The following is a 25,916-nucleotide window of genomic DNA, read 5'->3' on the forward strand; positions in this document are numbered from 1 at the left end:
GAACATTAAAAATTATCAAATCTGCTTAACCTTGTGTTGTTGAGCCAGTGGCACTAAATGGGATACCTGATGGGACAAGAATCTGGAATTTAGGGGTAAATTAGGCTGCAGGGCACTATTAATTTTGGCCTTTTTAGCTTCCTCCGGTGATTAGAGAAGAACAGGCTTTTCCAGAGGACAGTGCAGGAATTTGACTTGAGGTGCTCTGAACTGCCTGCTTAAACAGCCTTAATTCTGGGGGAAGTCTGCAAGCAAACGTGCTGGTGGTGACAAGAAAGTGCAAACTGTTATCAGTGCAGCTTTTAACCACCTGGCATTCAGTTTGCAAGGCCTCCTGGATAATATAGTTAACAAGAAACTGGAAGACAGAGCAGTCTTCCCAAATCCTAATAGATTGCTTTTCTTCTCTATGGATGCTTTCCTCTGCCCTTCTCTGCTGCTGAAGGCATGATGTGGTTTTGATTTTAAAAGCACCCAACTTCCATACTACAGAAGTTAAGATACTATATCATTTATATTGTTTTATGTTAAATAGCTGCAAGACCTCCTGCTGCATCTTGCTGTAGCACCTCATCTTGTATCTGTAGACTATTAGATTTTACACTCAGAAATTTGTAATTGTGTGTGAAAGGACCAAAACTTGGCTCTTAACCTCTATTAGATATAGGGATAAATGTTAGATGTGTTGTGTTAATAAGAGACTGATGTGGGCAATATTACAAAATCTCCGCTTCTGATTTTTTTCCCTATGTAATCACAAATGTAGATGTATGCATCCCCCAACATAGAGTAAAAAAGAATGATATATTTGTGCAGTCCAGGATATAAATGATCATGACAAAAGGGATCCACCTAAATGACCTTATTCTGTATGGTAGGAAGGATGATGGCTTAAAGGACTCTTCAGAAAGCTTTTTTGAGCCCATTAACTTTCAGAAAACCTCCATGATTTTGATTTGTCCAAAATATGCATCACCAGGATACAAGGGCAAATGCAAAAGACTGGCAGTTGCTTCCTATGATCTAATGCTATACTGCTCTGTGGACCTCTGTGATTAAATATTGTATTAATAAATGAGGTATTTCTTTTAAGCATGATTAATAGGTTGTAATAATTCATTAGGGACTCTCTTAGGGTAGGAAATGAATGAACTGAATGCTGGCATCACACAGCATTTATAATATGCCCTATAGTAGTTCATGATAAAACAAACACAAGGGAATAGTTTATCAGACTTGCTGGTGAGGATAACAGCTCTGCAAAGCAACACTCACCCCCTTTAGCCTCCCTCCCATCAAAGGAGGAAGTTCAGTGATTTTTGAAATGTGCAAAGAAAAGGGGGATCAGGATGTGTGCTAATGACTTGTTCAGTTGAGAACCCGGGACCTCGAACAATATGTCTCTGTGTTACAGGATTTGCTTCTGGCAAGGAATCTCACCCTGCTCCCCACAGGGTCCTTGTCACATCAGCTGCATTAACATGTTCTTAAAAAATGGAAAACTACAAGGGGTGTCTCTTGGTGGCTAACCCAGAGCTGCAAAGGGGACTGGGGAAAAGCACTGTAGCTTCTGGGGGGGAGTTTGTTTATTTTGCCTGCTGATGTTGGCGTGTTTCATATCTGGCATCCCTGTTCTCTAGCAGTGTGAGGTAGAGTTCTTGTCTGTGCATCAGCCATTTCATCACATGTACCTTAATGGCACAAGAAGTATGGGATGGGAAGACCTTTCTTAGGGTGGGTCTCTACAGCTTGTATTTTAAAAATGACCAAGCAAAGCTAAGCTTACAAATCCTTGCAATTGATGGGAGACCCACTTTATTTTTTCCTTTATTTTATTTACTCTTCTATTTTTAGCTGTGCTTCTTTTCTCTGTAAGGAAGGCTCATCATCAGTGAACATACTTAGGCGTAAGAACTAGGGCAGCTTCAGATTCTGCATTGTTGACCCTCAGCGACCTGAAACCCTGAGGAAGACCTTGAATCTATGATATCCTTACTTTCACATAGCAGTGACTGTTTGAAAGAATGAAAACACAACCTAGTTATTAAGCTAAATCTTCTTTTGTTGTGAATTTAAACTTGCAATGTCAAGGTATTCCTTTTCCTTTAAGTGCACTCTGATTTATTGCCATAAAGAACATTTTAAAACTTCAGACAGATTAATCTTTACCAATTACATTTGTATTTGTCCCAGTCTCGGAGTGAAGTTAAACTGCTAAGTGCATTTTTCTCTTTTCTACCTTTACAGAAATGTGATGAACTGTGGGAAGACTTCCATCAAAAACTGGTGGATGGGTCACTGTTGACCTTGGATACATATCTAGGACAATTTCCTGATATCAAGGTACAGTAATTATTTCCTATAAAGGACAATTTGTAAAATTACTGTTGAGTCATAAAATAAATAGAAAATGAGATTACAAGCAAAGAAAAACTTAAAAAAGGGGGGGGGGACACGGGACGGGACATGGAAATCATTCTCTTCTGCAATGTAAAAGATGTGATTCTGTAACTAAATCCCTGACGTTATGCTGCACAGATTTTCCACATGAACAAAAATATTTTTCATGCAGTAGTACTTGGAAGTAAATTAGCCTCTGTAGATAAAACTTCTTTGTTTTTTTGCTGCTCCTGTTTATTTGGTATGAAATAATTCTCACCAAATTCAACAGGGACACATTAAGCTTTTCAGCTGTTAAAATGCCAGACAAATTACAAGATGAAAAGCAGGCCTTTTGTTATTGGCTAGATGCACCTGTGGGTATCTAAATATCTTTCTCTTAAGTAGGCCATGGTTCCTGTCTTTTAATTAGTTATAAAAAGGTTTTGTAATACACACCAGGAGAGACTGTTATACAGATTCTAGCCTCTCCCTCTAGCCTCTCCATCTCCTGTCTGACGTACAGTCCAGGGAAATGGTTGTTAAATGAAATGTGTGGGGATAAAGAATCATTACAGGTGAGAGGTAGATACTTTTATATTTGAATGTGACTGTAGGGACATAGCTGGACATTCTTTGTGATGGCTTATAATTGAGTGACACGCAGTCATCCCCTTAGTCATTTATATCAGGGATTAAAGCAAAAATAATTTAAAAAATCCCGTTATTACTGGTGCTCAGTCTCAAACTTGCTTGTAAATCAAACTGCCCTTATGCCCTCTCAGCATGTGGAATTTACATATAATATATATCTTTGTAAAGTCAGTATATATCAGAGGATTTTTGTTTAGTTTTAAAAGAATTACAGCAGGTAAATTAGAATTCCTATTGTATGCTGAACTCCAGTTACCTTAGTTATGTGTCAGAGCAACTATACTGAGAATTATATTTAAAGCATTTCTCCAACTCTAGAAAAAAATTACATTAATTATTTATTAATTTTTCACACTATATAGAAGGGAAAAAAATCATGTTACCATGAGTTTAACAGCTCCACTTTTTCTAGTGATTGAGACAAGACTTACATAACATTGATATCTCTATTCTAAGGCCTGTAAGCACTACACCCAGAAAAACCCCTTCCAAACCATCTGTAAATGGATTCCTTATTTAAAATGAGGTGATTAGTTTGTCTCTTTTACCTTGTCCACATTCCTGCATGATATAGTAATTCAGATATGAACAGCAGATAAGGGAGAATAAAAATTTATCAAAAGCTTAAATGACAACATAAGTAAAATTGCTTTTTAAAAAGTGCTGTTTGTGCTGACTTTCTTTTCTACCCCTGTACAGACTCGCATTGCAAAACGAAGCAGAAAGCTAGTGGACTACGACAGTGCAAGGCATCATCTAGAAGCCCTGCAGAGCTCAAAAAGGAAAGATGAAGGCAGAATTACCAAGGTAGCACAATTGGAAGGAGGCTGGCAGAAGCATTAGGGGCCTTGGGTGGCACTTGTTTCTGTGCAGAGACAGAGCACAAAGTTTCTCTTGTATTTCCTCTCTCAGAAACGGAAATAATTATATCCTTAAGCACAAATATGTATTGAGTATTTTGGTGCATGCAGAGGACACGCTCAGCCTCTTTCAGGAATGAGTCCCATTTGAACCCTAACTTTCTCTCTTGATGAGACTGAGGGGCCAGTACATCCTGTGTTGGCCTGCATGGTGTGGGACCGAGTCACATCCTTTGTAAACAAAAATTGTAAAAGACCCGCCAAAAGAAGTGCAGAAAAACAACTTTGGCAGGTTTCGTTATGTTGTAGTGATTGCAGGAGTCACCCTGTTTCATTTTTGTTTAGGCAGAAGAAGAATTTCAAAAAGCACAGAAAGTGTTTGAAGAGTTTAACACTGATTTACAAGAAGAATTGCCATCTCTGTGGTCACGGTAAGCCTAGGCAGATATTTTCTGGAAGGCTTAAAGGGGGAGTAAGGAAAGGGAACCAGGGGATTTTAATGAGCTGAAAGAAAACTGTTTGATGGCTCCCTGAAGATCCCATCCATTACCTTTTTGAAATAATAAAAGGGAAAATGCCTGTACATGATCCAAAATTATATAGTTGTATTTATGCTTATTTCTTTCAGTATATCTTGGCACATAAGATTTGTTATCATATCTTCATTCTGAGGTGCAAAAAGGTCTCCATTTTATGGGTGAAGGACTGTGTCAGAGCACAGAATAGCAGATTGTGACTATGACCCACTGCTTCCATAACGTTTCTCAGACACCTTGGTGGTGGATACCCAATCCTTTCAAAAAGAAGAAAAGCCGTTTGTTAATAAAATGGATCAAATCTTTCCACTGTCAGAAGTTACTGTACTAAGCAGCCACATGCTTTTCTAGATTTGCAATGGGTCTACTTATAGGTCATTTTTCTGTAAAAGGTATCAAAACAAAGAACCTTACAAATGTGTGAAGATTTTAAGGCAACTGTTGTTTCCAAGTTCCTATAAGGTACTACTGAAGCAGTAGAAGAAGGGAAATACAATGTTATAACTACATCAGAATACACATTTCATAGTTTTGCACTGACTGTCTGTGATATAAAAGCATCTGATGGCATAGATCATTCATTCAAGATGTTTAATCATGAATTGTGTTTATACAGTAAATGCAGACAAAATGAACGGCAGAACAAAAGCGGTAGAAAAAGAAGCAGCTCATTAGTGTGCTGTGTTCTTTAACAAATGACAGTCTGGAGTGGAAATGTGTTGTGAGTCACTGAAGTATCCTGTGTCTTCTCTGCCTTCTATATTAATTCCTGCTAAATTTCAGATCAATAGAGGGTTTTCCTGCTGTGTTTCTTCCTATTTTAGTTGAAAAGCTTCTCAGCACTTCAAGATATTTATTTTATGGGCTTACTAAAAGTAAAACCGCATCTGAATGATTTATAGTAAGGGCCTTTCTATTTTAATATGTGTATTACCCACCAACTAGTCTCAGGGAAAGGTAGAATTTAATTTGAGCAATAGGCATAATCAGAAAGCTATTGCTTTCAGAGTCCTTTTTTTTAGTTTTTTCAATTCTTCAGGAAGAAAATAATCCATTGAGTTGACATTTTGCAGAGTTATTCTTGTGCCAAAGATTATTTTTGTTAATAAAAGTTTGGAGAAATTACATGTGAAAGTTTTGAATAGGAAAAAGAATAATTCAAAACCTAAGAAAACACCTTCTTTTTTCGAAGCGTACAAGAGGTATGTAATCGCTTGCTCCAAGCAAGCAGATATTTCACTGCATGTGCAAAAATGCCTAGTCTATATCAGCAATTACTTTCTCTTACATACATATGCATGTGTTTCAGGGCTGATTTCTTTTAAGAAGGGCTGAGCGTGGGACCCCCACCCCCAAACACCTTAAAGCTGCCTCCAGGCGCACCTGCATCCCCTCTGTGCTGCAATTGCAGCATCTAGGGCGCAGGTGCTGGTGGCGCCAGAGTGGCACCTCTCTCCTTTCAGTCAATGGTTTCCTGCTGTCTGGTGGGAGATGGGGTGCCCAGAGCACCTTGTCTTCTGTGTGCTTGTGCCACACTTGTGCCAATCCTTTTCCAGTCTTCCCTTCTCTAAAGCAAGTTGAAGCCCCCCACGGTGGAGTAGTCTCAACTTGGTTGGCTCTGTGTGGTGTGAAATATGATGGTTCTTAAAACAAACAGAAATAATCATGAAAGAATTAGTCTGAAGTTTTGACATTCGACCAAATTATTTGCTTTGCTGAGAACGGTAGTCAAAAATGTTGCTTGTAGTCTGGAAAAAGAATTAATTAATTTGCCTTTGTGGCCCTCCCACCCCTGTCTTTTGTTCTCTTTTTCCTTTCTTTGTGCCATCCTCCGTAGACGAGTTGGCTTCTATGTGAACACCTTCAAAAATGTATCCAGCCTCGAAGCCAAGTTTCACAAGGAGATAGCTTTAGTGAGTAAAAATGAGTGTCTCATGTATAATGGATTATGTGATATGCATAACAGCAAGCAAATGTCTTGTAATGCAGCAGTGAAAATCTGGCAGAGGCACACATGAGAATTTGCCCTAGATCCAGATTTGTAGTATAACCTTTGTATTGGTTTCTACTTGCCATTTTTGTACTCTCCTTAAGGAAAGGGCAGCCCATACAATTTTGGATTACAGTGCATTATCAGTTGTAGCACTAAATTCACTTTCTATTTTGATAACTTCTCCATTCTTTTTAGCATGCTGTTGCCTTCAGTATTTTTTCCGTGTCCAATTGCGAAGCATCTCATTGCTTTAATCACTACATGAAAAACACGTCAAGCATTCCCTTCAAGACTGCTATATATATTGTCAGCAATACAACATTGTATCTGTGACTGTTAGGCAAATCAAGCAGATTTAGTGAGGATCTTTTGAATGTACCTTGCTAAGTGGTGGTGTATTATCTATAGTAACCTCCTAATAGGAACCAAAATTGTTTGGAAAACTCGCTTGACTGAAGTCCCACATAAACTGGGATTAGGTTCTTGAGGGGAAAACATGACTCTTCTTGGCTACCTGTGTTGCTTTAAACTTTAGGCCACTGCCTTCATCAGAGATCAGGCAGCAGTCAGTCACACTTATAAACTCGTTCTCTGAAAACCAGCTTAAGTTTTTGAAGAACATGTTTTTGGTTCTATGGATTTTGATAGGTTTCCACTTAGGTACTGAGTATTTTTGGAAGGATCTATATGCCATTTTAAAATTATGAGTTATATATTATCAGGTTATCATTTATCAGATCAGATTTGTCAGACCTGTGTTTTTAATCACAACTATAGTGCTTCATGCAAACTCAGACAAGTGTTTTGTTTTCTCAGCTATGTCACAAACTATATGAAGTGATGACGAAGCTGGGAGATCAGCATGCAGACAAGGCCTTCACCATTCAAGGAGCACCAAGGTGAATTTCCTGCTTTTTTTAATGAATTGCATTGCAGTAGGCTTTGTGGGTTTCAACATACGTAGTAATCACCTACACCACGTGTAGCGATTGCTGCACAATGCAGTCACTGGGCCTGTTCGTTCAGGATGGTACACAAAGGTACCTTGGATGAAGTTCTTCCCAAGGCCAGATTCTCAGCTGTTGCAATTTAGCCTAGTTAGTTCATTGTAGACTGTTACACGGGTCTGCACCAGCTAAGTATATAACTCATTTATTCTTAAATGCTTAGTTTACAGCAATGTTGATAACTCGCATAATTTTTTTTGAAGCCTTGAAATATTTAGATGTGTTTTCAGCTCCTTGACTAGGTGGGAATCCCAACCTTTGTAAGTCAGCTTTTATCTCTTCTGCTCATGGGAAAAGTCAAGAAATGTGACCTGAGAGTGCATGATAAAAGCTGAAAAGCTGAAGTAAAAATAATATCACAAAATACCATATTTTTAATGACTCTCAAGAGAAACCTGGTCTTAAAATAAAAACAAAAGCAAAAAATGTTTAAAATCAGATGGTGCTTTCTTAAAGTCAGTGGATGCTAGCACAGTATTTCTGATGTTTTGTTTGCAATAAATGTAGCCTTTCTGCCATAATTTGATCTCTCAGTACTGTAATAGTGATAGGCAGAAGAGCTTGAAATTATAAAACAGTGAGATTTATCAAAACACAATGATATTTAGAGTCAATACATAAATCCTGAATATTCAGCCAATCCTAGCTCATCAGAAGCAATCAGAACAATGTTATAGCTACTGCTAATTTGCCCTCAAGATAGACTCAGATTAGCAACAATTAAGATTGACCAAGCAACATAACATCTGCCTAAAACATATGGCTGATATTTCTACATTTGTTTTGATCTCACTCTGGAAGAACAAAGAATGAAATACCAAACCTTCTGATCTAATGCAAAACACAGAACTATTTTATTAAGCACGTGTCAAAAATTTTTGGTTTGGATTAGTTCAGGGTTAATCCACGCTCATATATACTTACACACTGCCTCTGGAATTGTTAGCTCATGCATCACCACTTCCAGCCCCTTTAGGATGAACTCATGAGCCGGACTATGTTTCCATAAAGGATTTGTAAAATACTTTTATGGGATGAAAAATAATGTAGTGTTGGAAAACTTCAGTTTTTGTAATGAACAGATATTGCATTTACCTGTGTCTCCTAGACCATATCCAGCACACACATGCTCATTCCCACTGAATTACTTGTTCCATCAATGAGAGAAAAAAAATAATTATTGCTGCAAATGAGTAGACATAGGTTAATGCAGTGTGATCTTAACTTATTTTAAAAATGCATTTTAAAAATACATTATTTTTCTAGTTACCATGTTACTCTCTTTTGCCATACTGTTCACAGAGCATTGTGTGAAAACCTGGATAGATTTTTACTTCCATTATTAGTTATGATGTTCTAAAAGACTACTCAGGAGTGGGTCTTTGTAAAGTAGAATAGCTTTCCTTTTTAGATGCAAGAGAAGTAGATACTAGATAAGTACAGTACTTTCCTTTAATGAACTGTATAAAAAGAAACATCTTAAAAACCTGTATGCTACTGAGTACTCTATCCTGAAGGCAAATATTGTACCTGGCAAAGAAATTTCTTAATAACTGCTTATTTTTTCTTTTTTAATATTTCCACAGAAAGAGGTGGTGAGTGTGAGCTAAGTCTGTCCTTTCCAAAGAAAGAATTTTTCTCGTGTTAGCGTTAGGAACATGTTTATGGTGTGGTCTCCTCAATCAGGTAGCGCTTCTGTTCTCCCTGAAGATGTGTAGGAGTCGCTCTTCTTTTACTGAGTACTGTGGTCGTTGAGTGCTGTAGTTTATAGCCTCCCCAAGTCGTAAGCTTTCAGCATTTCTAGGTAGCTGAATATGTCTCGGTGTTTGCACCAGGTCCTTTCGTGGGAAGGGCAGATCCTTTCTAAGGACTTCATCAGATCTTTTCTTAGTATCAGCAGAGCTCTGTTGAAGTCACTTGACTAGTGCTTGTTTATAGTTGTGGTGAGTTGTCCCTCTAAATAGTGATATCCTTATAATAATCTTGGTTATGTTTGATTTTATTGGAAACTTTCTGAAGTTGCTGAGCTTTTAAAATTATTTGCATTATTCATTGTTATGCCTTCCCCTGGGATTTTTATCTTTAGAGCCTTTTATTCTGAGAACTGTGTGAAATGAAGACAGTAATTCCATTTCACAATTATGATAGTTGCAAACTTATACATGAAACGTTATTTCAAATACAGAATCTGAAAAAATGCAAGTACTCTGTTTCCCTCAAGTTATAATGATCAGGTAAACAGATGTTCCAGAAATCAAGGTCACTCAAAATTAAAACTTCCTTTGATGCTGTATATCACTGAATTTTAATTGAATTTAATTGCAGTTTTAGTTTTAGTCATTATATAATGGCTCTGTTCGTCTCCAGTGTGTACTGCATTTTGTGGTCACTGGCATTGCATCAGGGCTGCAGCTCAACTATTGCATCAAACTGTCAAGGTAATAAGTCAGCATGATATGTATGTCCTCACTGTTGCTTTGTTCCCGTCTAGTGATTCAGGTCCACTCCGCATTGCAAAAACACCATCACCACCAGAGGAGGTCTCTCCCTTGCCTAGCCCTACTGCTAGTCCCAATCATATGCTGGCACCAGCATCTCCGGCACCAGCCCGGCCTAAGTCACCCACACAGGTAAGCAGAAACCTAACAGGAGAAACTGGCCTGTTGTGCAGTAAACGATAGCTGAGGTGATGTATATGGTGGGTTTTTCATTTAGGCTGGGACTTGAGAAATGACAGGGAGGCCACTGGCCCTGTTTCACTCTGTTCTATTCATTGGTTGTTCATCCCTGTCTCATGAGCATGGGTGGAAAGTGGTTTTTACATAGTGGGGAATGAAGAAAATTTAAGGTGCCCAGTGAACTGAGGGGACTTGTGATGACAAAGGAAAACATTTCTTAAAAAGTTGCATAGTCTCTAAGGACCCATATCCCAGCAGAGATTGTTTGAAAAACCTATTTAGAAAACCTCCTCATGAATTTCAGTACATTATGTATTTCTGCTCTTCACTCACCTTCAAATTTATGGTTACCCTGGAAAAAAATTAGCCAGTGGTCTGGCCAACTTCTAAAACAGTAAATAATAGAGGTAGCTTAAATACCGCTGTGATAATCACTGATGATTAAAGGCTTATTGGTTGTTATTAACACTGGATTTAGAAGTTTGACACTGTTGAATTCATGGGAGTCATTTCTATTCTCACCTGCATAGGTGAAATAAGGATCAGTTTCATGCATCTGTTTCTTCCATAGCATGAGAGTTGTATGTGATACTTTGTGAACATATCAAAGACTCGTGTTGATGTTTACAGATGTTTTCACAATTGGGATAGCTTCCATGCTGGTTGCTATTTCTATGGTGGGAGAATATCAGAGGAAATTTAATTTTGCATTTAGATACATGTGAGCACACTTGTTTTCTCTGGTCTCCCAAAATGTGACACCTCACTGCCTGAATATTCATCCGGTAGGACTCAGTCTAGTCTTACTGGTGCCAATGGTGTTATGTCGCTATGCCACCTGAGAACTTTTTGTGGATTTTTTTCCTTGGTATTTTGACAGATTATAAAATTATCCAGTAGTATTTGCTATTATTCCAAGCAATTAGTTTTTCATATTTATGTGAATCTCTGGAGAGCAGGGGGGATTAGTAACCTAAGCACCTTTGAGGTGGTAGTTCCCAGAGATGATATGGTCTTAGCAATAAGTAGGCTTTAAAGGTAGCGACTGGTGGGCAGGGACAAAATCCCAAAGCTAAACAGGAATGAACCTAAGAAGCCAAAAAGCTGCAGAGGCCTGGTTCTGTGCAGCGTTGCCTTTCCAACTATGGGCTGCATAGGAGAGGAAGTGTCTTGCACTGTGTGCCCACCACAGCAGAAAAAAATCAGCCAAGAAATGCTTTTGCATGAAACCTTAAACTTTGAGTTGGAATGAGTTTGAAGCATAGAGTTGTTTTGCTTTTCCCACAATGTTTATTTCAAGGCATTTGGTGGCAAAGAGCCAAACAGTTCTTTTCAACCCATGGCTTATTCCCACATTGAAGGTGAAGCAGCAGAGATAAAAACCTAACACAAATTGTTTAGGCCTAGCTTAAAGCTCTTTCTTTTATCCCTGAACTGATCTGTGACATTTTTGCTGTCTGCCCAGCTGAGGAAAGGTCCACCAGTCCCACCATTGCCGAAGCTCACACCCACGAAGGAGTTGCAACAGGAGAACATCATTAATTTCTTTGATGACAACTTTGTCCCAGAAATCAATGTGACGACCCCATCACAGGTAAACTTCAGAGGATGGTGTATCGTCCAACCTTGCAATCACCCTAAGTTCTCCAAGATAGCAGCCTTGGGGCTGATCTCTCTGGGGAGGGAGGAGGAGGGTGCAGGTGGAAGGCAGAGGCACAATATCCATTTTATGTTATCTTGAAAGGGTCACGCATACATGCACACATATTTGTCTTTGAATAGGCCACACATAATCACTCAAAAGGGCTAACGTTGCTAACATGTTAAAAAAAAATGAGAGATTTCCTAAGAGACCTGGCTAAAAATACCGCGAAGCAGCCATGTTTGAGATTTCTCTGCATCCAGGTTGCATTACAAGCTGGGACTTCATTTAAGATGCGTCTTTTCTAATCCTAAGTATCTCATGTGGCACTTTACAGTGATCCTTCATTATTTCTGATTCTTCCATCAAAATCTTTAAAAGTATTCCTTTTTTCTTTTGAGTGATTTAACAAAAAATAGAACTTGGCTGTTTTAATCAACTTTTTGCAGGTATAAAAGGCTGCTCCAGCTAGATTATTAATTCACTTGGTTTTGACTCATTGAAACATTAGTTTACAGAGTAGAAAAGTGATCAAAATTACTTTTATCTCATTTTTATGAAATTATGATTTTTTTTTTAAAATTTCATGCAACAAACAGAAAAGCCAGATTTGTGTAAAATAAGTCTGTATGATTTGTATTCAGTTACTCAGCTTTTATGCAGTTATGGTAATGGCTGGTTTTTCAATAATGGACCCTTTCTATTATGGTAATTACAACTCTGAAATCTAAGCCCGTGTCTGATTGACTGGGGAGAAACACACAGATCTGAAGCTTATGCAGAATGTTCATGAATTTTTATTTTCATGTGAATTATTGTTTTTGTACCAATTCATTTGACAACACGGGAGAATGTAGGCACAGCAATGAAAAACAAAATTATTTTAGAGAATTTGAAAATGCGATGTTTTGTTTTCTTGTGGAGGGGAGAAAAAGGCATTGCTGTCCATAGGGATCTATTTGGAAGAGAAAAGAGTTATTTATAGTTAAGTCCCCATGCAATTAAAGAATTAATGGCAGCTCCCAGTATGCAGCTGCTGCTGGGCCCTGCTGCTGAAGGGAGATTGCAGGTCCATCACACCAGTGTACCCTGACTTCGTGGGAGTTATCAGTCTGGCAGCATGAGCCTTGACATCAGTGGTAAGAGTCGGTGTAACTGGTGCTATATGTGGCCCCCTGCATTAAATGCTGTATCCACCTAACCTTCACCTGTCAGGCCAGCCACAGAAGCAGAAATGGAACCGGTTTACTTTTCCATTAAGAGCTGACACTGGAACAGGGCTTTAAATGAGTGTAAGTCACATTTCCAGAATCTTCACATCCTTTCTCCTGGAGATTGGTATAAAAATGGAATAGCATAATAAAGTTGGGGTGTGGTCCTGAGAACTGAAAACTGAGAACTGTCCTTTGCCTCTAAAGAAAAAATTGATCTGACTTCAGTGAGTGATTTATGTCCCTCTTCCTCCATAGTCAATGACCTGGGAATGACCTAGACTATTCCCTGGCCACCTTCTCATGAATCAGCTGCACTTCTCCCTCCGCAAAACCCACCCCCATCACTAGAGCATCCTTACTGAGATCTCCGAGTATGCATACCCAAATAGTGTGATGTGTAGGTTTTGTATCCTTCTGTAAGAGAACCAGTTATTGAAAATATATTGCATGAAATCCACAGGAAACATGGACTTATTCCTCTTGGTGCTTATGGCATCTCCTATACCCCCAAGACCCCTTCTTGGGCTTCCTTGGAGGAAGCTATTGAGCCTGCAGAGCCCTCCGTGCAGGACTTCGCAGAGGACCACCACTGGTGTCCCTGGCACTGTGCTCACGCAAAGGCACAAAACCAACAGGCTGATGAATAGAGCTTTGCTGCTTTAATCCCACGTTTCAGAAGGGATTACGAACAGGCCAAACACTTTTCCCCTCTGGAACACAAATAGCCTGTAATTGTTGTTGTTCATCTTTCTTTGCCAAGCAGTGTTGTGCAAGGCACTGAAAGACAGTTCTGCTTGATGCTGTTGACTATTTTGGCCCTGATTCAACAAAGCAGCTCACACTTCCAGTTTATTCATTGTCAAGAATGGATTTAATTATTGCTAAGTAAAAGAAAGCGGTGAGAAGATGTGATATCTGGGTGACCAGATGAAAGGATCATTTAGAAGTTAGTGTTCCTTGCTTTACTTCTTGTTTTCTTCACAACACATTGCTCCCTGGTGCCCAGTTACTAGCTTGGACATGTATAGTGTGCCCCCTCCAGGTACTTTACATGCCTGAGTGTGTTCCAACAGCTCTGAAGTGAACGACCCATATTTTAAGGCTTGTACAGACTGCGTGCAGGGAGGGGGTGGCCACTCTGGTGGTCCTTGCAGGTTTCTTGTGCCTTCTCCATCCCTTGAACATACATGTTGTCTGAGAGGTACAGCCTTGCTTCTGCCACAGCCACCTTTTTCAAATGTGGCATTTCTTCATGCTATGGTGGAATTAACACAGGGTGATTGGCAGGCCTTCCTGTCACAGCTTTGTCCCTTATCAAGGGATTTCCTGAGGTTCCTCTTTCTCCTAAATCTCCATCTAACATGATATCTCAGTTACTCTGTAAGTTTATTTGGGCCTTTGGTTCCTAAAGTTATGACAAGCATTCTCTTCCTTTTGGTCTGAGGGTAATGGGTAATGGTCATTTTGGCAGTCAGTGATCAGAACCCTGTCACTACAGATACCTGAGCTGTCATCATGCATGGCCCAAGTGAGATTCCTATTCATTTGATTCAGTCCTCATAAATAATGACTTCATTCTCGAACTTCACTGGAAGATAGTTTAACTTTTCCATCTGCATCCATTTCTGATTATAAGCTAGCTAATGTGGTGTTGTTTCATCAAGCTGTATGACCATATGAGTATATGTGCCTCAGGGGCATATATGATGAAATCTAAATGCATCTGATGAAAGGCATGACAGAATGAATGTAGTGCTGGTTACTGGTGGGGAGGGCTGTTTTGGTTTTGACTTCTTGAAGTGTGAGACCATAGCACTGGCTTCAGACCAGTTATCCAGTTATCCGTCATCACTGGTGGCCAAAAGCAGAGGCCAAGGGAAGAATATAAAACAAGGCAAGCAAAGCTGGTAATCCTTACAACCCCTTTTCGTATAGTCTCCCAGCCTCCAACCATTTGCAGCTCAGGGGCTTCTTCAATATAATTTCTACGTATTTAGTAATCCTCAACAGACTACTTGGCCACAAGTTTGTTCAGTCTTTCAGCATGTGTATATTTTTCATGTTCACACTACCTGATGGCAAGGAGGTCCCTAACTGAGCTCTGTGCCACATGGAGCACCACCACCTTTTCTTTATTCCACATCTGCCCCCATCAGCTTCGCTGCCACCTGCCTTCCTGCCTTGGAGGAGTCATGGAGCGGCCAAACCCCTGTGTCTCATGCTGGTGTAGACCCCGCTCACATCACCCCTAGCACTCCTATTCCAGACTGAACAGAGTTCCAAGTCACTCTGTCATTCTAGCATGGGAGCTGAGGAGCTATTTTGATCACATTTTCAGGTGACACAGAGACTCAGATGTCTTGTGGCATAAGGAAGCCATTAATTATCTACATTGGAACATCTGTTTACCAACAGTAAATTGGAAAGTTTACATTCTTAGATATTTTAATAATAGAAAGGGGGTTTTTGTTTTATTATTATTATCATCACCATCATTTTTATTATTATTATCTCCTAGTTTTGCTGGGTTTATGACTGCACTGCTGTAGTAGACTTCCCCTGGCACACACTTCAGTCACAGTCAGGAACAGGACATTGGGCTACGTGGTCTGACCCTGTGTTACAGTTCTTATGTAAGATTATATGTGAATATATGGGTACAAATAATTTCCTATGGTATCATTTCCAACCTGAACACTTTTCAAAATAGCATTCTAATGAATACTTTACTATCTATATACTCTGTACATCAAAAGACAGGCTTCTCTCACTGAAACCTAAACATAAACACTGAACAACTAACAGTAGGCCATACTAGCCTTGTTACCAAAACCAAGATTCTTGCCTAGAATATTTATCATTAACCATGATTAAAATCTCAGCTACAGTTTCACACTAATGTTGAAGCACACTAATTATTTGTTCATGTTACTTTACAGGGGGAAAAACCTGTAGCCCATTGAGCCAATCTATTTATTTATAGTGACCTCAGAGGCCTTGGCTAAATCATTAATTGCAAACAAAAAAAGGCTCTACCATGTAATCCAGTTTTGTAAGAGCAGATCAGTGTAGCAAGATTTAGTTAGTGTTATATAAGTTATTTCCTAAAGTTTAGAGCTAAGGACAGCATGAAATGTTAATTGGTATTCATGTTCAGAATTGAAATTTAATTCAAATGCATTTAGGTCTTTCTATATTGGCTTTTTGCTAATGTTTGTGTTTGGGGAGAGATACACATTAGAATGTATGGACATTGGATGCTGTTTATGTAGTTTTTAATTTTGCTGTCTGACTCAAAGCGCTTTAAAAGGGCCTTCACAGCCAAACAGTGAACACTCAGCACTTTTTCTAAAGGGCTGCACTTTGTTTAGCCTGAAAAGGCAAAGCTGCGTTACTCAGAAAACAAAGGCATCATAAGAGTGAAGCTCGTAAAAATAAAATTAAAAGTTACACTAAAGCTAAAGAAAGACTTCAGAGCTTCCTCCCCTTCTGCCTTGCACTGTTGCTAGAAAGTCTGTGATGTAATTTGGTTTTTTTTTCTTGGGACTCTTAATATTTTGCTGCACCGGGCAGCTTTTGGAAGATGAGTTCTTCCAAGCGTTATATTTCTCTTTTAATAGAATGAAGTTCCTGAAGCTAAGAAAGAGGAATCTTTGCTAGACCTGGACTTCGATCCGTTCAAGCCAGAAGTTGTATCAACAGGAGTTACTCATTCACCCATGTCTCAGGTATTTCTTTGCCTTGAGGTAGGTGAAGCATATAAATGCAACCTGCTGTTTGGTAGCAAAGATTTGCCTCATGTACTGATGAGCAGTGTATCTGCAGTGTCTGAAAAAATTGATCTTCCTGAGCAGGTTGTCAGCCATCTTATCTTTCCCCTTCAGTAACCCTGTAGTTGATGCTGTACTAGAAGGAGAGGAAATTGTCAAGTGGTAAAATGAGATGTCCAGTGGTTGCTGCTGCCTTGGCATGCTGTTATTTTCCATCTTTAGAATAACTCTTAGTGCCAACATTGTAATTCTCCAGCACCTGTTTTTCTGACAATTTTTCTGACCTGGCTTTGACTCTTCATGTCTGGAAAGATGCCTTAGGGGACCTAGGTTTCATGGAGTCAGCATGAGATTGCTTTGCTGTGACGGAGTTTCTGTACCAAGCAGGGGATATGATCTGAGTGGTTTTGCTTTTTAAATTGATTTTAGGCCTACCTCAAGGAAAATGAGAGGATGGAGTAGGATGTTTCCTTGCAGGATGTTGTGTTAAAGAGATTCTGCATTCGACGGTAATATTTGCCATGGTAGTTTCTTGCAGCAATACGAAAACAAGAAGAAAAGGAAAAAAAAAAGCTGATATATCAAATTGCTGATTTTCATTGACTTGCCGTAGGGAACCTGCTCTTTTAAGATCCAGAACTCGCCCTCACTACCCATAGGGCTGACAGTACAGTAAGGAGTTCTCCTGGCCAGCAGAGCTGGAACTCTATCTTGTACACAGAGAAGGAAACAATATTAACACACTGTTAGCAAAATCTTTTATCCCTGTGGCTATCGCTAACCTGGCTTGAACTGTGAGACATGAGAGGACTTGTCAGCTGCTCAGGAATGCAACAGTGGGAAAGGAGTGAGAAGACAAGAAGCTTTAAGGCTGAGATAGTCCTGGTTCTCTGCTGTTCTCTTCCTCAGTGAATTAATTTCCTATTTGGTGTGCAGTCCTGGTTATATAATGAGATCTGTAGTCATCTCTGATGGGTTATGCACTGTCAGATAAACAGTGTATTGTCAGCACTCTGTACGTTAGATGAAATTTAAGTAATTATAGCACAGGCTTTGTGCATCTTACTTATTATTTTTCTTGCTCCCTTTAAACAGGGAAGGGGAAAGAAATTCCTTGACATTCAGTATGACAGAAAACTCTAGCTGCGACTTCACTAACTCCACACTTTCAGCTTGCCTTATAATAACATTGATTAGAGCAGTGGGATCATTAAACATCTAACTTTTGTGACAGAGCACGTTTGTCCTGCCATCATATTGTACAGATTGTAGAAGAGTTTATTACTTTAGTGGAAAAGAGCTGGTTTAGATTTGACTGTACCATGAAATACGGAATATCATTCAGTGTAGAAAAGCACGTGTATTTTTTCATCTAAGTGCATAAGAAGCATTCACTGAGCGCCTTCAGTCTCTCCTCTCCTCTCCTTTCATCTTTCCTCCCAACATATATATATATGAGAAAGGATGGTCCACTTCCAAAAGAGCACGTGGATGAGTCAGAGCACTGTGGTTTTAGAAGAAGGGAAGATAAGCCTGCAGTCTGGGTCTCGGTCCCACTGGATGTGGCATTGCTATGGCAGCACAGACAGAATGAAGTCACTGGTCACAGTCTTTGGAGAGTCCTGTGCTACTTTGCAGGGAGATTAAGAAGAGAGCCTTAAGTGGTCTTTCTACATGCATATATTTTTTGCCTCAGTCATGGATATTTTCCCTTCAGCAAATTGTGCTGAAGCAGTGATGTGAAGACAGGAGTGTGTGCCCTGATGCCTCAGGAGGCCAGGCATGACTTCCCTATTGATCGTTTAATTAATTACCTCCCTTCACTGCTCTGCCAGGGTGATCAGATCACAGTATGTGAACCCCAGTCTGCCCTTCCTCCCTTGATTTTCTGTTTCTATGACTGCTTCAGAAGTGGCCTTTATAAACATGCCTAGCCCTTGCCTCCATTTGCTAGCTGTGGTCTTTCTCACCCTTCCCTCAGTATGTTCCTTCCCCCTCATACTCAAAGCCTCATCAGCAATGAAAGGAAAATGAAAAATGAGCAATCTCTCCTTCCATGGAAGTCTGTAGAACATCTAGAGTCTGCACCAGTTAGTGCTATAAGAAGAGACCTATCATTTTTCCTTAAAACTTGAATGTTCAGCTAATAATGTTACAGCAGGGTAAGCTGGTTCACTTGTGAATTACATCCACTGAAGAAGCACGTACCTGGACTGTTGATGTTATTTGCTGTAAATCTGAGTAGTTACTACTGTGTCTTTTATTTGTGAAAGCAGTTGTTCAGAGGGCCATTCTGTCCCTATGAAATAAGAAGCAGGCAAGAAGCTAAATGCAGCAATCCTTTCTCTTAGGCAAATGTTAGACGTCGCATTTAACATTTGCAAATATTTCAGGAACAGTTTTACATTTTACTTTATGAATGTCTTCAGTGCTTCTTTTTCATGGACTTTAACCTAGGTGTGAATATAGCAGATATGTTTTGAAGCATCTCAGACAGCTCAGAGTTCCTTCTCCTGTGGGAGGGACTGTTAATATTTGGCATGAAGTCTGCTTCTTTTCTTTCATCTGTCCATTCAGCTCTTGCTGAGAGGTCGCTAACATTTATTACTTAATGGAAGCATTCGTCAACTTCATTGTTTTCTTTCCCAAAAAGCATGCCATTTTACTTCACGGTGTCAGAGTTATGAGAAAACCCAATTGCTCTCAGTGGATAGCTGGACTATTTTTTATCTGGCTAAAAATCTGACCCATGTAAGCCCTTTAAAGCTTACACTTTGCTGAGACTCCTATACCTGTTGAAAGTCATTCAGTCACCAGCTCAGAATCTGGCTGTTACTCAAGCACGTGGCCATATGAGTTTGCTGGAAAGCAACAACTGGATTGAAGTGGAAAATGCCACAATCCATCACCTACTGCCCATCCCATGTGACCAAAAAGCATATTATGCAGATATTTGCACACACAAATGCACACACACGTGTGCTAATATATAAAATATGTATGTATCATAAATATGCATATAACTAATTTCTCTCTTTTTAGTTAATGCACACCATTACATAGCATGTTGAACATACAGTATATGAACAGTATTTTTCTAAAGCCTCTTTTTTCTACTCCTTTTTTCAGACATTACCATGGGATCTATGGACGGTAAGCCTGACATTTGTCATTGCAAACTGGGATATTTCTGTGCCTCTGATTTTGTTACACCCTGAACTCCGTTTTATAATGTTTTTACCAAAAGTCGAGATAAAGAATTTACAGACTGTCACAAACACTTTTGAATATATGAAGCCACTGGGGATCTTTTAAAACACACACCAACAAAAAATAATCCATGTTGCTTAGCCTGCAAAATCAAAATGATGTCAGAAATCTAGGCTAATGAGATTCACAATCATTATAGCTAAGGGTGTGTTGCTTTTATTCTCATGCCTGGATTACAGCTATTAGGGGGTAGGAATGGATGCTAGTCACCTGTTTTAATTATCTGAGGGTGTAGTTCCTCAGGACTTTAACACAATGGACAACCATTTTCTAAATATTGAAAAGTGAAGAGAGAATTTAACTTGTCTTTGTGGGCATACAGTGAACTGGAGTTATTCATAAAAGAAGCTGCTACTTCAGGAAACTGCATGAATCCTTCCTTCTTCCTCCTGGTGCCAGATCAGATACAATGATCTGCAGGAAGAAAACAACTAATTTTTGTGAGCTTTCTTTTGACTTTATGTCATGGAGATAGCTGGGTTGACTTGATGTGGAGCCTGATATACCCATTTTTGGCCTTTTGCAGCTTCAGCCAGCACAGAAATCTGTAGATGCTTCTCATGCATTCAGATTTGCAACACTGTTTTGTGAACACATGGTGTATATGATGTGTATTAAATGCTTATCTTTTTCTATGGGGAAAGGTTAAATAAAGCCTGAAAAAACAGTCACATATGTAGGCTAGCCAAAATTTCAAGGCTGCCAATATCTAGACCAGCTAAAATAACCCAGAAATGTTTCTAATTTATTGTTACAAACTTATATTAAATAGCTTTATCAATGTCTTCCTTGCACACAGTTTTATTTATAGCTGGTTAATACTATATATGTATTCTGTATTATAATTATTTTTCTCTTTAGTTTAAAAAAAAAGCAAGTAGTGAGCTTCGCAGCTAAATGTTTGAAATTAGGAATACACAGCCTTTTACTGAGTTTATTTTAATAAGTTGAGTGCGGAGTAGTTGTTGATCTTCCTTGCAGCATTTGTATCTGTTCAAAGCGGCAGTGTAGGCAGCAGTCTTTGTGACTTGATGCCTTACCCTGCATGGATGTAAATGCCTCTGCGTGGTGCAGGGTGATGGAGAATCAGAGCTGCACACTCAGAGCCCTCTGCACTGCCTGAATGATGCGGCGATGCCTCGGTGTAGATACAAGTAAGCTCCGCTGCCACTTGGGTTGCTTCCTTCCTTGTCTCACAGGGCAACCCCTCTTTTCAATTGAGATGTAATAGAGTATCTGTGATAAAAATGTCAGTGGCCCACAGAGGAAAGCAAGGTCTGAGGAATGTTCAACGTACATGTAGGACTTCTTTTATAATGTAATCCAGAGGCTGGAACTGTGGCTTAAATTCAGGGGGGTGTGGTTAGTCTTCAGCAGAGTGGCAGGAGAGGACCTGCTGCTTCTTCCCCATGCCAGTTTGGTAACTGCTGCTGGTTAGAGAACTGCTAATTAAAGAACTGCTGCTGTAAGAGAGTACATCATGTTCCTATTTTCTGTGGTTTATATGATGATTTTCTTCTATACAGACAAGCAGCGAGTTGGTCCAGCCGGTAAGCAAACCTCCCCTCAAAACCGCAACCACTCTAGAGACATGCTTTAATCACTGTCATGTAATATATAGTTTTCTGATTTTGTCTTATCAGTGCTGCTCTTTTACATTGCAATCTACTGCCTCCAAATGTTGCAAACCACATAGCTTTTCCTTAAATGGCTTAATTTAGTCACTTTCATTCTTTAAATTAAAATTGCTCTAGTAAAATATAAATTTTTATGTTTTCTCATCAAGTCTTCCTTTATCTTTTTCATCTTGTGTTTTTTCTTTGCTTTTCTGTCTGCTTAAAGCCTGATTCTTCAAAAAGTCTTTCCCTGTGTAACCTGGTCATGGAGGAAGCCCCAAACAGTGGGTCATCAGAAGATATTAACAGATCTCAAACTAATCTAGGTTCACTCAACTGGGGCCTAGATGTTAGCGCACCCAGTGTCAGCCAGGAAATTACTGCAGGTGGTTCTTTGTTTTTCCCTGGGGCAGAGCAAACCTCAAGCAAATCCATGGGTATTCTGCCTGCTAGTGTTTGGCCTGCTGTAGGTGATGCTGCACTAGGGTCAGCTTCTGTAAACAAAAGCCAGAGGACTTCACTGGAGGACCAGCTGGATGCCAAAAACGTCCCATGGGAAGATGTGGTGACCAATCAGCCTTTAGAGAACATAACCAGTTTTGAGACACCCGTCCTGGGAACCGATAGCTTGTTAGATGAACCCCTCCCATGTGATGTGCAAAAGGCAGAAGCAGAGCGGGAGGAAGAAGAGTGTGCAGGTGCCAAACCAAGTGAAAAGGTAGAGACCAGAGCTGTTAACTACAAAGAGGTAGAAGGTACAGAGGAACTGGAAGAGCAAGGTTGTGAAACCAAAGAAAACAGTGAGGCAGAACTTGACAAGGGTTTAGCAAAATCAGACCTTGACATTTTAGTCAGCACAGAGGTAGATAATGTATATGAGTTGGAAGATAATGATGGGGACACTGGGAGAGCTAGTGGTGCTAACCAGGAAAACGCTAGGGAAGAAGAATTTGAAGGGGTAAATGTTATTGAGGAGGCAGATGGAGAAATACCGTTGTTGAGCACAGGGCAGGAAGGTGGGGACAAAATAGTAGTGGACAACTGTAAAACTAAAGAAAACACTGGTGCTGAACCTGAAAGAGTCTTTGGTATCTGGGATCAGGACCATGAAAGGACATTTGAAGATGGTTTAGACCAAACTGACAGTGGTACTGGAGAGAGTACTTCCATGGAGTGTGTAAACATGACGGCATGTGTTGACCTAGAGGTAACTGGCCACACTGAAAAGGACCCTACAAATACTGGAGATGTTCTGTGTGATGCTGAATTATTCAGTGCAGAGGAGTCTGGTAAAGGAACTGAAGACAATAGCATCAACCTCCTCCCAAATGGCAGTGCTGCTGCTGAAGGTCAAGCTGCTGTAGAAAAAGAGTGGGCACTGCTGCCCGAGACAGCTGATGTTGCTAGCACAAGCTGCGGTGATCCTTGCCTAGATAATGCAGAAGACCAAGTGACAGGTAGGGCAGCAGCAGCAGTCACTGAAGAGCATCCTAGTAGCACTGGTGTTCCTGAAGCCTTGGAAACAGACCCCTGGCTGGCAAACTGGGACCCAACAGTTACTAATGATTCCTGGGGGTTTTCTAATCTGTCAGATGGTCAAGCCAATGGACTGGATAATTGGCCCTTTTTCCCCAAGCAGCAAGACTCAGGGGAAGTTAACATGGAAAATGTTTGGTTAGGTGTTAGTGATAAATGGTCTACCCAAGACCTGGGAGGGCCTGATAACAGCTGGGGAGAAGTAGGTGCGAGCACAAGCAATAAAAGTCAGGAGGCACCAGTAAAACAAGGCTTGCCTGAGGAGCAGGCAGGCATTAGCAATCCTGGACCGAGCAAGGAGATAGCTAGACCCTTGGCTCTGTTTCAAATGGGAAATTCCAGAAATGCTAGCACCGAGAGTTCAACTAGTCCTAAAGACAATGAGACCAACAACTCAGATTTATCTGAAGATGAAATTGCTAACCGGAGATATGGATTGTTGTACCAGGAAATTGAGGCTGATAAAGAAGAGGTACCTACCCCAGTGTGTAGCCTAGTCTAGACAAAGAGTTCCTTAGGCCATGCATAACCTTGTCGTTTAAAACCAATCCGTTTGTGTGTTTCCCGCTGCCCCTCCTAAGCCCGTGCTATTGTGTTTTTTTGGAAAATTGCCATGCAACTGTTCATAGTGTGGTGCCCTTCAGCCATGTAATGAAGCAGGCTGACAAAAATGCATTTCAAAACGGTGAATGAAGCTTTGAACTGTGAAGGCACGTTGTGTCTCGCAGGTTTTGTGTTTTATATGTATAACTTTAACTGCACCTAGTCTTTTTTATTATTGTTACTTTATAAAAATACTTAAGTTACTCTGCTTTTTCTTTTTGTTTTCTTTAAGCCTGTGACACCTGTTATCAAATAGCACTGTCGTCAAATTTCTTGCTGCCTTACCCTTCATTTTATTATTTTTTTCTTTTTATTTTTTTTTTTTAATGTCTGGCCTACATTTTTATTTTGCAAATAAAAATGTTTTGACTCATGTTCTGGTTTAGTAAACAAAAGGTAATTTGTTCTGATCTTCACTTCTACTTAGGCATCCAGCACAGCATTTAATGGATTTGCACAGGTAAGAAATAAACATGTTTTGAGATTATTGTTTTTTCTGTGCTGTTAGGAAGGGATTAGGACTGGCTGTACAATTTCAGGAAATCTGGTCTACAGACGAGCTGCACAGCAGTGGCATACTGACTCAAATCCAGACCTTGTCTGTTCTCAAAAATTATTCCTAGATGTTACTAGAATGATGCTAATACTCTTGGTACTCTTGGCCTGACTAAATTTAATAGCAAAAATTTGACTAATTTAGTGGGACTGATTTTTTTCCTCCTAATAGGACTGGTTTGGAGTTTTTATTGTGCAATTTTGTGGATTTTTCTCACAATCCCAAAATCCTAGAAGCATGGTTTCCTCAGTTTCATGTACTTTCAGTACCTCTGTGTGTGTATAAAATGAGTTTTAATTGTTTCTGCTTCTTTATTTTCTTTTAAGATGTATTTTAATCTGAAGGTTAAACCTAAATTATTTCTTTGCTGCTGTGCTGACGGTGAGACTCTCTGTTAGGCATCGCAGAGATGCAACGCATGAAGATACCATGCTTATGCTTTCAAATTCCAGGGCTGTGCCAAGAAATTTCAGGTGGATAACACGGGGCCTCATTAATTTCCAGCATCCTTTTAGAGACTGGCTCATGCACAGCACACCCTGTACATCATTTTTTAAAAGCGCCCAAAAAGGCTGAGCTTATACAAGTATGGAAATGAGTCTTCCAGGATGTTTAAATTAATAAAGGATCCAGAAGGAAGGGGCAAAGCACAAGGCTACCGACCCTAATAATAATGTTTGCCCTGAGGAAATCAAAATTTGATGCCCCCACTGCAGTAGGAAGAGAATTTAGCCCATCAGTATTTTGGAGATTAATTGGTTCTGAATGAGTAAGATGTTGGAAAACATCTCAATTTTTGTACCTTCTTAATGCAGGTAAAATTTTGTATCTGTAATTGCTATAGTTACTATTCAAATAAAAGCCCAGAATCAAGAGGATGTGAAAGTAGCTTAGAGCTGGTGCACTCCCCAGGCACGGGCACGGGTAGTCTGCAATAAAGATTCTGAGTTTCACAGCTTAGAAGTACATGGTGCCTGAAGCAAAGTCCTTGCAATTCACATGTATTTAATGACGGGTTTTTCACTGCCTTTAATAACATTGCACGGTTTAGAAGCATAGAATATATAATTGAAAAAGGAATGTCTTTAATATTAATAGTGCTTAACTAATAATTATTATTAATACCTATTTAGATTATCTATTTGTCAGCTTATTCTATGTGAATTTATTTATGACTTTACCTGAATAAACCATTAAAAAAATCAGGTCTTTGATAGGCGCCTGCAAATATCCCGTCTCAAATATTTTTGCGTCATTGTTTTTCATTTCTATATCTAGGATACCTCTGCATTTACAGTGCAGTCAAATGAGAATGTGACAGAGCCTTTGGTAAGTGGTGGCTGTTGCCTCTTTTCTTTTGCTGCCTTTTTAAATGCCTTGTAAAAAAATGGCACCATTTTTCCTTTGTGCAAAGATATTTTCTCCTTTTTTGTGTTTTCCATCCTCTAAATCACAGAACCTTAACCTGCAAGAGTTAGTGGGTGATACCGCTGTAGTTGTAAATCTTTACTCACTGACACAGTCTTTCACAAGGATAGCCCAGAAAAAAAAGGAAAACCAGGTTATTCTAGGATATGTTTACTTTTCAAAGGTGTAGTCACA

General features: G+C 39.6%; 1 protein-coding gene across 1 annotated transcript in view; it reads left to right on the forward strand.

Moving 5' to 3' along the window:
- The window catches only part of AMPH (amphiphysin), a 67,667-nt gene that overhangs the window by 22,363 nt on the left and 19,388 nt on the right, over positions 1–25,916 (forward strand). The window contains exons 4-15 of the mRNA XM_035899245.1: positions 2,248–2,343; positions 3,733–3,840; positions 4,239–4,324; positions 6,267–6,342; positions 7,239–7,321; positions 9,921–10,059; positions 11,573–11,701; positions 16,584–16,691; positions 19,863–19,886; positions 21,530–21,553; positions 24,186–24,218; positions 25,593–25,643. Coding sequence (XP_035755138.1) covers positions 2,248–2,343; positions 3,733–3,840; positions 4,239–4,324; positions 6,267–6,342; positions 7,239–7,321; positions 9,921–10,059; positions 11,573–11,701; positions 16,584–16,691; positions 19,863–19,886; positions 21,530–21,553; positions 24,186–24,218; positions 25,593–25,643 — 957 coding nt within the window. The remainder of the gene's footprint in view (positions 1–2,247; positions 2,344–3,732; positions 3,841–4,238; positions 4,325–6,266; positions 6,343–7,238; positions 7,322–9,920; positions 10,060–11,572; positions 11,702–16,583; positions 16,692–19,862; positions 19,887–21,529; positions 21,554–24,185; positions 24,219–25,592; positions 25,644–25,916) is intronic.

The sequence above is a fragment of the Egretta garzetta genome, unplaced genomic scaffold, assembly GCF_000687185.1.
Source record: "Egretta garzetta isolate BGI_Z169 unplaced genomic scaffold, ASM68718v1 scaffold1038, whole genome shotgun sequence".
In the NCBI taxonomy this organism is placed as follows: domain Eukaryota; kingdom Metazoa; phylum Chordata; class Aves; order Pelecaniformes; family Ardeidae; genus Egretta; species Egretta garzetta.